Source organism: Paramisgurnus dabryanus, chromosome 23 (genome assembly GCF_030506205.2).
Source record: "Paramisgurnus dabryanus chromosome 23, PD_genome_1.1, whole genome shotgun sequence".
Classification (NCBI taxonomy): domain Eukaryota; kingdom Metazoa; phylum Chordata; class Actinopteri; order Cypriniformes; family Cobitidae; genus Paramisgurnus; species Paramisgurnus dabryanus.
Window position 1 is genome coordinate 11,441,996 of NC_133359.1, and position 13,672 is coordinate 11,455,667.

General features: G+C 35.5%; 1 protein-coding gene across 5 annotated transcripts in view; it reads right to left on the reverse strand.

Moving 5' to 3' along the window:
* Positions 1-1,014: 1,014 nt before the first annotated feature.
* gramd4b (GRAM domain containing 4b) overlaps positions 1,015-13,672 on the reverse strand; it is a 35,600-nt gene continuing 22,942 nt past the window's right edge. For 2 of the 5 annotated variants that reach the window (XM_065291895.2, XM_065291900.2), the window contains exons 8-20: positions 13,216-13,307; positions 12,446-12,537; positions 10,666-10,714; positions 10,482-10,553; positions 10,355-10,398; positions 8,781-8,890; positions 8,550-8,704; positions 8,383-8,400; positions 3,361-3,511; positions 3,184-3,277; positions 3,008-3,098; positions 2,863-2,931; positions 1,015-2,789 (exon numbers count right to left, since the gene is read on the reverse strand). In XM_065291895.2, coding sequence (XP_065147967.1) covers positions 2,673-2,789; positions 2,863-2,931; positions 3,008-3,098; positions 3,184-3,277; positions 3,361-3,511; positions 8,383-8,400; positions 8,550-8,704; positions 8,781-8,890; positions 10,355-10,398; positions 10,482-10,553; positions 10,666-10,714; positions 12,446-12,537; positions 13,216-13,307 — 1,154 coding nt within the window. In that variant the 3' untranslated portion in view covers positions 1,015-2,672. The remainder of the gene's footprint in view (positions 2,790-2,862; positions 2,932-3,007; positions 3,099-3,183; positions 3,278-3,360; positions 3,512-8,382; positions 8,401-8,549; positions 8,705-8,780; positions 8,891-10,354; positions 10,399-10,481; positions 10,554-10,665; positions 10,715-12,445; positions 12,538-13,215; positions 13,308-13,672) is intronic. The other 3 variants (XM_065291896.2, XM_065291899.2, XM_065291898.2) reach the window with 3 other exon arrangements.

The window sequence follows — 13,672 nt, forward strand, 5'->3', positions numbered from 1 at the left end:
TACTTGTATCATCTGGGGAACAAGGACATGAGAATAATAAAAAATAAAATAAAAAATATTAAGGGACACTCCACTTTTTTTGAAAATATGCTCATTTTCCAGCTCCCCTACAGTTAAAGATTTGATTCTTACCGTTTTGGAATCCATTCAGCTGATCTTCGGGTCTGGCGCTAACCTTTTAGCATAGCTTAGCATAAACCATTAAATCTGATTAGACCATTACCATTGTGCTCAAAAATAACCAAAGAGTTTTGATATTTTTCCTATTTAAAACTTGACTCTTCTGTAGTTACATTGTGCACTAAGACCGACTGAAAATTAAAAGTTGTGATTTTCTAAGCAGATATGGCTAGGAACTATACTCTCATTCTGGCATAATAATCAAGACTTTACTGCCGTAACATGGCTGCAGGAGGCGCAATGATTTTACACAGCAGCCAAAAGTAGTCCCCTTATTATCATTCAATAGCAGGGGACTATTTTCGAGGACCATGTTACAGCAGCAAAGTCCTTGATTATTACGCCAGAATGAGAGTATAGTTCCTAGCCATATCTGCCTAGAAAATCCCAACTTTGAATTTTCCGTCTGTCTTAGTACACAATGTAACTACAGAAGAGTCAAGTTTTAAATAGTGCTGGGCAAAGATTAATCGCGATTAATCGCATACAAAATAAAAGTGATTTTTGGCATAATATATGAGTATGTGCTGTGTGTAATTATTATGTATAAATAAATACACACACATTCATGTATGTATTTAAGAAACATTTACATGTTTATATATATTTATTGATATTTTTATATATTCTATATTAAAAATACATTTAAAAAAATTATATATAAGTAAAACAATTCTGAAATGAATATATGAATGTGTGTGTGGTTAAATATACACAATAATTAGACACAGTACACGCACATATATTATGCAAAAAATCACTTTTATTTTGTATGCGATTAATCGCGATTAATCTTTGCCCAGCACTAGTTTTAAATAAGAAAAATATTGAAACTTGTGGTTATTTTTGAGCGCGATGCTAATGGTCTAATCAGATTCAATGGATTATGCTAAGCTATGCTAAGAGTGGTACCGCCAGACCCCGAGATCAGCTGAATGGATTCCAAAATGGTAAAAATCATAGACTGTAAAAAAGATGGACGTAGTGTCCGTGACGTCACCCATAGGTTTCTGAAGATCGCTTTTGAAGCTTAAAGTAGGCCCTGCCTGCCGTCGCCATCTTGGCCGCGCGTCACCGCACATCACTCGAAAATGGGTAAAGAGGCAGGACGTGGGTGAAGCTGAGGTGGCTGGTTGCTGAAACCACGCCAGCCTGGCTCGACTCTATAGACGGCTCTTCAACCGTCACTCAAGTGGCCACGCCCTTAATTAGGCAGAACTTTAAGGCTTAATATAATTTAAACGGATGAGTTACAAGAAATTCACCTCCCTTACAGTTGTAATGAAGGGCAAAATTAGCTATACAGACCAAAAACACTTTTTGTACCAGGCTGTAAACATAATATTTTCTACTATAAAGTTGGGCATTTTAACATGGAGGTCTATGGGACCTCTAGCGGCCAATCGATGAATTACAGTTTAAATCACTTCCGTATTGGCTTCATCAAAGAGATCTGAAGATTGCCCCTGGGTAAAAATCAAATGTTTAACATTGGGGAGCTGGAAAATGAGCATATTTTCCAAAAAAAGTGGAGTGTCCCTATAACATTACCAGCAAATCCCTGCTAAGTCTAAACAGTCTTCTTCCACACTTTGTGCGCATTCATTTTATGGATAAGACCGGTGACATTTTTGTGCTTTATTTAAGAGAACATTCACCCAAAAATAACTCATCATCATGTCATCCCTGTATGACTTTCTTCCAATATCCAAGTCAGTATATCCAAACAAAGTGATTCAAACAAGTGAACAACATAAAGGTAAGTCATTTCTGGGTGAACTATCCCTTTAAAAGAGAAGTTGCTTATGTCATGATGCAACTAAAACAAATACTGAAAACAGAAATATATATATTATAGCACGATAAAGATGCATATCACATGACAAATTTTACTCTATGCATCTTTACTGTGCTGAGTATTACTGACCACCTACACGTGTGGTATCATGAAGTATTGAGGTTAAGTCAGTCTTTCTCCTCTAAATCACATCTAAAAGCTCTCAACACCACTACAGTGAGTGCAGCGTTTCTTTGCGCAAGGCCAGCGGTGATGCAATTAAGCAAAAAAATCTGCACTACGCTCCGAGACGACTGGTTATATGATCTGACTACACACGAATCGCACAGATCTCTCCATTAGAGCCTATTCAATCGTATCAAAGGAGTACCAGCTCCTTTCTAAAGTGGTATTTCGCTGTTAGACAGTACACAGGACACAACAGGTACGACCACTAACCTTATAAAATATGATCCTTTCTGACAAACACTTGTGTAAGACTATAGTACGTCTGAGAGAATATATAAAACCCCTCCATTAATACTCACAATTTATCTAAAAGAGAATATGAAAAACTGACTCCTTTGCAAGTCCATCTTTTCACTTGCATCCTGAAGATGTCAGAAAGACTTCTAAAGTCTCCGCGCTGGGGTTAGATAGTGCTACATCGACGTAAGGGTGATTTATAGACTAAGTTGTGTTATGTGATCGTGTCCTACGTCTCTGGATTTGTGACTGTGGGAGCTGCTGTTGTATTCATGATCTTCACGTACTGAGTTTGGATGGCTTCGAAGGCCTCGTCCCGATGGATCATGGCACCGAAGACAAGAGGCTGCAAAATAAACAAATTCAGTTGGTTCAAGTGAAATTTTTTTTTATTTGTATGTCTTTGTGGCCGACCATACCTTTATAGTGGACGGTGTAGTAATGGAGATTCCCATTCCAGATCCAGGCAATACCGACAGCACCTTGTACTGTTAAGTAAAGCATCCCGTTAGGAACTGGTTCATAACAAAACAGAAAAATAAATTAGGAAAGATTTGCTCAGACCTTTTGAAGGTCAGTGATGTCAAGCAGCTTGATGACTTTGTTTTTCTTGGATGACGCAGTCCTGGAGCTGGAGCTCTCGAAACATAGGTAACTGAAAGCCACAAGACATTTATTTTAATAAGACGTCGTCCCATACGAGCAGTCGAGTGCTATTCTACTGCATAGGAAATGCATACTTCTCTGTTACGTATAAAACACCGTTGCGGATGTAGTCGGTCGGCATTTTTCTGTCTCTGTTGATCAAGCAACATCGCCATCCGTTCTCGCACACTGCAAATAAACCACACGATTGATTTGTACTCAAAGTAATACGTTAAAAAACTTTTTGTATGGATTGCAGTTTCTCCTTCTACCTGACAGGGGGCGCTCATTCTCAGACAAGTTGAAGACTTCATGAAAAGGGCCTCTTTTTGTGTTGTATGTCCGTCCGCCCTCCTCCTCCCGACCGATCCCGCACTGCATTCCGGCTGCTTGACTACCGCGTGCTACCACCGGTTGGATCTGCTGAGAGTAACAAGCAAACCGGTTTGTGAGTAGTACAGGAAAGTAAACTTGGAGAACTGCATCAAGGATCAGTAATCTATCCTTTAAGTCCTCACCATACAAAGAATACAACTGATCCAAGATCAGCACTTAATAAACCAGTGCAGGCCTAGAAGCAGTGGAAACCAAGCTGCATGTGAGCTCTTCTAAGTTTTTTGGATTGGAGGCCAAACAGTAGCAAGGGAGGACTTGTGCAAGCTCAAAGCCAGCGTTAAACAGCCTGTTAATGTAGTTTTTGTTGTCGTGGCTGCATTATCCAGATGATTGTTAATATTTTTTTATATGGTTGGAACAGATGTTATCGCTGAATGTTTATATTTGCAGAAACCCCTTTTCATGCACAGGGAACAGGGCTGGAAGATACAGCAAAAAATGTGTAACATTTTATTGTTTTGAGAGCAGTATTAATATATTTTTACTACAATGTATTAATATAAAAAAGACACACAGTGAAGTTTGCATTTGATGACTCGAATGAAATGTCTAAAAAAAAATCTATTTAGCTGAAAAGCACATATTTAAGTACACACTAGTCTTAAAGGGGCAGTTCACTCACAAATGAAAGTTTGCTGTTAATATTTACCCTTTTTTCTTCCGATTTTTATCTGAAACTGTGCTGCTTGGTGATTTAAAAAAAAAATACAATACCACAGGTGCCAGTACTTTGACAGTCAAAAAAGCAGAAAAGAAAGTCACCTATATCTTTAACCCTGTAAAGTCCTTTGTAATGTATCATATTTCATACATGAGTTTCTGAGACCTCTACTTCATCAGCATGATCAATAATATTTCACTAAAACACCTGTTGTATACAATCTGACACGTGTCTTGTGCCCTCTGATGGGTTATCTGTGAATTGCAATATTGCATATATTTCGATATGGATGTTTACTCAATTGAAGCAACTTATAACTAATAATAATAATAATGACTAATATTTTGTGTCTTATTATATAGACAGTTTCAGCAGTAACAACATAAACAAGCGGCTTTCGTGGTCAACGCGTAACGTCCAGTAAACTCCGGTATGAATAAATAACAACAAAGTACTTTAAACTTAGTTTATTTATATAACAAGCAAAATAAACAACACGTAGATTACCTAGGAAACCAAAACATTTGTTATTTTCGATGAGGTATTTTTTCAAGCAAATTGTCAGACCATAAAAAAACTGAAACAGGAAGTAAAGTTCGGACCAGACGCGTTTCTCGTCACCGCACGTGTGTCTGATAAAACAGTCTATAGTAAAATCATGTTGAAAATATGTCTATTGATACAGCAGGTATCTGTGAATTATTCCCAAAACATCATTCTAATTAATTTCATGATGCAATCTGTGAAAATAAATTAAGGGTTGATATGTCATCCTAACGTATATTTAGAGCAGGGGTGTCCAAACTTTTTCCTACACTCTAGAAAAAAGAATGTGTACATTTTTACACATTGTTTTGTGTTATACTATTTAACACATTACGTGTCATTTCGTATTGATTTTGTGTTCAAATAAATGAAAGTGACAACACAAGATGTGTTGTTCCAATAATAACACAGAGGTGTGTCTAGACACAACATGTGTTGTTTTAACACATTCATTTTTAGGAGTGTACCAAGGGCCAAAAAACAAACCCGATCTGAGGGCCGTGGGCCGAAAGTAAATGTTGCTGTGTTATATTAAAATTAAAGTTGCCCTGATTCTCCTAATTTATAATTTTCTAATATTTAAAAAATAAATAAGCAAACATTACTCTGTTTATGCATAACTAACGCAGTTTTATTTTCAAAGGTAACTGTTGTAAAAATAAATCATTAAAAAATTTCCTTTTGTCTTTGTGCTACTGACTCGACTTCTCCATTATTAGCCTACATTGCAAAAAATGATTTTCAAAAAAAAAATCTTGGTATTTTTGTCTTGTTTTTAGTAAAAATATCTAAAAATTCTTAAATTAAGAAAATAAGTCTAGTTTTTAGAACAAAAATATCAAATGTAATTGATTTTGTGCATTAAACAAGCAAAAAATCTGCCAATGGCGTAAGCAAAAAAAATCTTTAGTTGAAATTTTTTTTTTCTTAAACACTAAATTCAAGAAAAATTCAAGAAAAATTTGCTTACCCCATTGGCAGATTTTTTTGCTTGTTTTATGCACAAAATCACTTAAATTTGATATTTTTGGACTTATTTTTTTGGGTCGTTTTGCTTATCAAGAAAAAGCATCTTAATTTAAGAATTTTTACTGAAAACAAGACAAAAATACTAAGAAAATTATTTTCAAGAAAAAAATTCTTAGTATTTTGGTCTTGTTTTCATTAAAAATGTCAAAAAATTCTTAAATTAATATGCTTTTTCTTGATGACCAAAACGACCCAAGAAAATAAGTCTAGTTTTTAAAACAAAAATATCAAATTTAAGTGATTTTGTGCATAAAACAAGCAAAAAAAATCTGCCAATGGGGTAAGCAAAAAAATCTTTAGTTGAAAAAACATTTCTCTTAAACACTAAATTCAAGAAAAATTAAAGAAAAATTTGCTTACCCCATTGGCAGATTTTTTAGCTTGTTTTATGCACAAAATCACTTAAATTTCAATCACTTTTTTTCTTGGGTCGCTTTGCTCATTAAGAAAAAGCATCTTAATTTAAGAATTTTTAGATATTTTTACGGAAAACAAAGCAAAAAAATACAAAGATTTTTTTCTTGAAAATCATTTTTTGCAGTGTAGTACCCAACTTTTTTGAGCTTCGTGACACATGCTATACACATTCAAGTATGCATGTACATAAAAATAAATTCAATTTAATTTCTTGCATTTAATTTAAATTTTTGTAATGCACAAATAAATAAAAAAATTGAGAAAATGTTTAATTAGAAATATGAACATCTGCGTCAATAACGTTTATCCTTTTTCCTTATTTCACGTGGCATGATGGGCCAAATTAGCTGATCTGTTCACATTAAAACGATAAATATAACGTTAACTATAATGATAACTATATTAGCATCCACATTAAAACGCTAACTTTATGCTAATTCGCTCACGCGCAGGGCACTCGTGCAAATACTTGCCTTTAAAGACATTCACTTTTATTGGATATTTCTTGTAATAAAAAACTTTTGCAATTGTTTACAAGTCACTGAATATGTAAATATGCTGTTCTTGTTGCATTTACACAGCGGGTAACCAGCAGATGTCCTCAACACGCTGCGTTTCGTGTAAGTCTAAACAGTGAATCTAGCTTGTGTAATAAGTTAATATCTTACCTTTTGGCATAGTCAGTGTGGTAGGAAAAAAGCATTACGTACTGAATTTCACAGCAACTGCATCAGCGCTGGATACCTGAGGTAATAATGTTACAGACCTCTGCATTGAGCTTTTTCACTGTCAATAGATTAGATTGGCAATGGTTTATCGTTCATCAGGTGGGGGGGGGAAACGGCCATCGATATCGTCCGTTGCATCTTTATCGTTATAGTTATCGTGTGAACTCCGCTTTTGTCTTTAATATAAAACGATTTTCAAAACTATATTTTTTATAGTTATCGTTATAATTTGAATGCCCCTTTAGAGTCTACATTTGATATTTTAATGTATATATTTATTTGATTTTATTTATGGTAATCTCTTGCTAAACGTTTGAATATTGCAATGAAACCAATTTTTGAGTAAACTATTCCTGTAATGCCAAACAAAAAAGGATTGCAGAAATTTCTCCATGAAATGTTTTTGAAGAAATGAAATTAAACAGCTAATTTTCATTTTTGAGTAAACTATTCCTGTAATGCAAAACAAAGGAAAAGTCGCAGAACTTTTTTCATAAAAATGTTTTTGAAAATTTTTCTTTTAAAAATTAACAGCAAATTTACATTTTTGTGTGAACTATCCCTGTAATGCAAAACAAGAAATTTCTCCATAAAATGTTTTTAAAATTATCATTTTTTTCCTTTTGCGCAAGAAAAGGAAGATTGCAAATCTCTATATTTATGGTTTCCCATAATTGTATATTGGCACCAAAGCCATTAGAAACAACTATTTGATATCGTCCAGCCCTAGTGAAGAGTATATCTGCAAATAAAACATCTACAAAACATTGCTGACTGGATTCAGGATAACAATTGACTAAAATATAGCCTATAAGCCCACCACCCAAAATACAACGAAAAAACCTGAATCCTACAGTCAAACATGTGCACTCATGTAATAAAAATCACATTAAAACAATTTCTGATCACCACTCTCTGTTTCTTAAGAGGAATTATGATCATTTCTAATCTAAAATGTATTGTGAAAAGTAAAACATACAGTAATAGCAACACCAGAAAAGCCAAGCGAGTTTCCACCTACATAAAACACTTATGTAAGCATGAGAAAAATATCACCACATAGATTTGGGAAAGCACAGTATGACTACGAAAATATTATTGTTTATGAACAAATGTCTCCATACTGTGTCATTTGTTGCAAACATATGTGTAAGCTTGGCTGCTCTGATGTGATCGCCATACTGTATTTGGCCTACTATACTATACATACTACTGCAAATACCAAAAATCTCAGATATAAACCCTGCATTTCACACACACTCACACACAGAGGATATCTACAGTTTCACCCTGTCTGTTGAAGATGGATCAAAAACATCTTTGTACTTCTGTTCACATGCAAAATGTTTTTAGTGAGCAATTTATTATCTTGTTTTTGGTCCAACTGCCAACAGACTTTCTAATGCTTTATCCCAACAACACACACACATATATATATACACGCACATATGCAGGACCAGCCATTAGTGGCAAACACAGGCACGGTTGTCAAACCAAACGCCACGCTAGGTCCCTACCTTTTCGAACCCAGACAGCTGAGAGAGGAAACATAACAGAATAAAACATGTGACACAAATCCTGTCACTTATCAAACGAAAGAGGAAGCCATCAATTGTCACAAGTTCCTCTTCGTAAAGGAAAGAGTTAATCATATATGAGGTCATGTGCGTTCACTTTCACTCACCCGTCTGTTCAGAGTGGCGTTGTTTCGCTCTTTAAGCTGTGGGTCGGTTGGTAAACTTGTCCATACTATGTATGGGGTGTCGTATTTGTCTCTTAATTTAGGGCAGCTTTTGAAGATGAAATCGATGATGAAGAATTTGATCCCAGCATAGATACCTAACAATGATTTAGGGAACATGCGTTTTAAGATTCACATACAGGCTGTAATCATATTATATACTGAAAGTCTTACCAATCATAAAGCCCAAGAGTTTGTATGGCAGGAAACAGGAAGCGATGAAGGCCACCCACAAACCAACATAGAGTTTCTGAGTGATTTCGGGCTGCACCCACATGAACAGGCTGAAACACAAACACAATGCAGTGCTACTAAAATGCAGGGTTTCTGATTCGTGCTTTTGATAGTTTTACACTGAATATCCTCTGATTTTCGACCAAAAACCATGCATGAATGCAATAAAGTCACTGTTGTTTATGCACAATGAAATACATTCTTTAAGGATTTATTAAAGTTATAATAATATTTATTAAGCAATTATTATAATTTCCATGGTGGTTATTTAAAAAGTGACATTACTGGGCAATCATTATCACCTAAAGGATTATTAGGAACACCATACTAATACTGTGTTTGACCCCATTTCACCTTCAGAACTTCCTTAATTCTACATGGCATTGATTCTACAAGGTGCTGAAAGCATTCTTTCGAAATGTTGGCCCATATTGATATTATAGCATCTTACAGTTGATGGAGATTTGTGGGATGCACATCCAAGGCATGAAGCTCCCGTTCCTCCACATCCCAAAGATGCTCTATTGGATTGAAATCGGGCCATTTTAGTACAGTGAACTCATTGTCATGTTCAAGAAACAAATTTAAAATGATTTGAGCTTTGTGACATGGTGCATTATCCAGAGGATGGGTACATGGTGGTCATAAAGGGATGGACATGGTCAGAAACAATGCTCAGGTAAGCCGTGGCATTTAAACGATGACCAATTGGCACTAAGGGGCCCAAAGTGTGCCAAGAAAAACATCCCCCACACCATAACACCACCAGCCTGCACATTGGTAACAAGGTTCTCATTCTGTTTACGCCAAATTCTGACTCTACCATCTCTGAATGTCTCAACAGAAATCGAGACTCATCAGACCAGGCAACATTTTTCCAGTCTTCAACTGTCCAATTTTGGTGAGCTCGTGCAAATTGTAGGCTCTTTTTCTTATTTGTAGTGGAGATGAGTGGTGCCCGGTGGGGTCTTCTGCTGTTGTAGCCCATTCGCCTCAAGGTTGTGCGTGTTGTGGTTTCACAAATGCTTTGCTGCATACCTCGGTTGTAACAAGTGGTTATTTCAGTCAAAGTTACTCTTCTATCAGCTTGAATCAGTCGGCCCATTCTCCTCTGACCTCTAGCATCAACAAGGCATTTTCGCCCACAGGACTGCCGCATACTGGATGTTTTTCCCTTTTCACACCATTGAAAACCCTAGAAATGGTTGTGCGTGAAAATCCCAGTAACTGAGCAGATTGTGAAATACTCAGACCGGCCTGTTTGGCACCAACAACCATGCCACCCTCAAAATTGCTTAAATCACCTTTCTTTCCCATTCTGACATTCAGTTTGGAGTTCAGGAGATTGTCTTGACCAGGACCACACCACTTTATGCATTGAACAACTGCCATGTGATTGGTTGATTAGATAATTGCATCAATAAGAAATTGAACAGGTGTTCCTAATAATCCTTTAGGTGAGTGTATATACACTGCATAAAAGCTGGTTCACATATTTCTAATAATATACTCACTTTTTGATCTTCTCCAAAACGTCAGACATCTTTCCAAACAGATTCTGTGAAAGCACATGTCGTTTAAATTTTATGTTGGTTTGCATTACGTGTGTACAACTGGTACACCAGGTTTTATTAAACTCACCTGTGCTTTCTGTGCAACATCCAGAACCAATTGAAACTTCTCTGAGACTGTGAGATCTTCCTTTGGAGGTTCCTTAAAACAAAAAAGGTGAAATAATGGAAATCATTTTATGTCACGTCAAATAATGCTCAAACTATGCTTTAAAATAATGCTGTCAATTATTTAAAACAATACTTATATTTACCACTGGTTCTGAGACCTCAGGCACGATACTCCATTGTATTCTCCAACCTCTGAAAATATAGACGCAAAGGGTTTAGTACGTACTGTAAAATTCAGACCTGGTTAACATCGTAAAGTACAGAACATTTAGCATAGTCTCTAAACACTGAGTATGAATTATTTGATTTAAAATGATAAAATCATATATTTATGTTGTAATCATCATGTGTTGTGCATGCATACATCATGTTTTGTGTGTGTGTGTTCTTTCCAGGTAATTAGCTGAATCTGCTGTTGGGGGGTGTACACCAAAACGTTAAAATGTGGCTGAACATGCCAGGCAGACGCCAACTGTGGGCTTAATAATTATTATGGATAAACCGATATATCGGCCTATAATCTGTATCGGCATGTAAAAGCAAATTTCCCACTATAGATTGTATAAAATCAGCCTATGATCAGGGCAGATTATATTCTTGCAATCAAAAGAGGTGAAAACATATTTTGAAACAAGGATGCACAGATATTAAATCTTTCCACAAATAGCCGATTATTCCAACTGATATCTACCGATACCAATAGCTTGGTGGTTATATTAAAGGGATAGTTTACCCAAAAATGAAAATTCGGTCATCATTTGCTCACTCTCATGTTGTTACAAACCTGCAAACATTTCTGATGAACACAAAAGAAGATATTTTGAAAAATGTTTGTTACCAAACTGTTTGTGGACCCCATTTACTTCCATAGTATTCTTTTTCCTACTATGGAAGTAAATGGGGTCCACGAATGGTTTGGTTACAATAAAGCAAATATCTTGCTTTGTGTTCATCAGACCAAAGACATTTATGTGGGTTTGTAACAACATGAGAGTGAGCAAATGATGACAGACTTTTCATTTTTGGGTGAACTATCCCTTTAACTTGCTTCAACTTAATGACTCATGTTGTTAGTTATTCATATAATGACCCTTAAAATTCATTGCATTTTCCTGTTTTCTTTTGAATTGACAGGATAGATGGGCAATGACTATCAGCTGTTTTTAAATTATTGGCCAAATCACCCAGCAACATTAGAGTGTACCGATTATTGGCCGATATATCGGTGCATTTCTATTATAAAGTGAAACTATCGGTTAACATCAGTATCGGTAGATGTCATTCCAAGTAATCAAATATCGGCACATAAATTTTGTATCCAGCCCAGTCTCCTGAAGATATGTATAAATAGCACGAAGTGTAAAACTCGCGCAATACATATGCCAAATTCCGCTTTGGCGTGCATATGATACGCCAGTCCTTCCCATTCACTTAAACGGTGCATCTTTTTTGTCGTTTTATTTATTGGTTTCTCAATTTGTTTGCTATTTTTTACCATTTTCGCTTGGGTTTAGGGTTAGAACAACTTTTTGTTATATAAAAATGACATCCTAACCCAAACCCCAACTCTAACCCCAACTCCAAGCGACCATGGCTTAAATATGGACAAAAACATGGAGAAACCAAGCAAATTTAAAATCTAACCCTAAACCCAAGCGAAAATGGTTTAAAAAACAGAAAAAAACGAAGAAACCAATAAATAAAACGACAAAAAAAGATGCACCGTTTAAGTGAATGGGAAGGACTGGCGTATCATATGCACGCCAAAGTGGAATTTGGCGTATGTATTGCACGAGTTTTACATTTCGTGCTATTTATACGCATCTACATGAGACTGTATTGGTGTATCCCTAAAAATAAATCTAATTTTTATTCATGTAGCACAAGAAGTAGTGTGAATTGAACCAGGTTTCTAGGACATACTTTGCAATGAGGCAATTCAAGGACAATCGCAGAATGGCTAAAAATAGAAACATGGGGATAACCCAGCCATGCCAGGCAGCATTCATATAGATCTGTGGAAAAAATGGAAAAATAGCATGGTCATTTTCAGGCCATAAATCAATGTCACCATATAGAAATAAACTGTGGTATGAAAAATGCGTAAAAAAAAATTAATAAGTGCAAAAAAAAAATTCAGTTTTGATGTATAATTTGTGTTAATTGGTTATCTAGACACTGTTTAACTGCTTGTTATAAAAGGTAAAGTGTTTAAAATGGCGTCAACACATGGCAAAAATAAAGTTGGTGTTAAACAGGACAATTTGCCTATAAATGTCTTATAGACCATTTTGCAAGATGTAAACAACACTGGTCCAGAAGCACTTTAGTTCACATTTATTTTACATTTTGATTCAGTTCAAAATTTTATGTTAATTAATATTCATATTTTGTTCAGTGTTAAAACACTGAAACAGGAAGTGCTTCTGGACCAGTGTTATTTAAATCTTGCAAAATGGTCTATAGTTGTGCCTACATATTTGATTAGACTGACAGAACATGAAATTAAACACTTTACCTTTAAGAACACTTTGGAGGTGGGGCTTTTTAATATTTGGCCACATACTGTACAAACAATGAGCTTGGAAACATTTTAATTTGCATTAACGGTGTAAAACAAATTTTGGACCGCCTGCCAAGACAAATACAGTAAACCATTACAAATAATGTTTAAAGGGTTTTTGTGGGCTCACAATAAAGGCGATGGCTGACGTGTATACAGAATGCCAACTGGATAAAGCAGAAAGGTTCCTCATGAAGTTAGTTACAGGTTTAGCACCCCGTTCTGAAAACACACAAACACACGTGCAATACACAGACCTGAAACACAATCTGTGAGATTAAAGATAAGTGGGAGTTAAAATGTGAAATAAAAAGTCTTAAAGGGACAGGTCACCCAAAAATTAAGTGTCATCATTTACGGACCTTTATGTTTTTCCAAACCCACACGATTCATTTTCTACCATAAACACAATCAGCCACACAATAAAAGTGAATGGTGACTAAAAATGTCTGTCACTAATATTTTAAAATACCAGTGTTATTTTTGGTATTGCACAGATAAAAGAACATCATAAGGTTTGAAAAAACACTGGGGTGAGTAAATGAACTATCCCTTTAAGTTTAAGTTTGTGTTATTGCTTGAAGGTT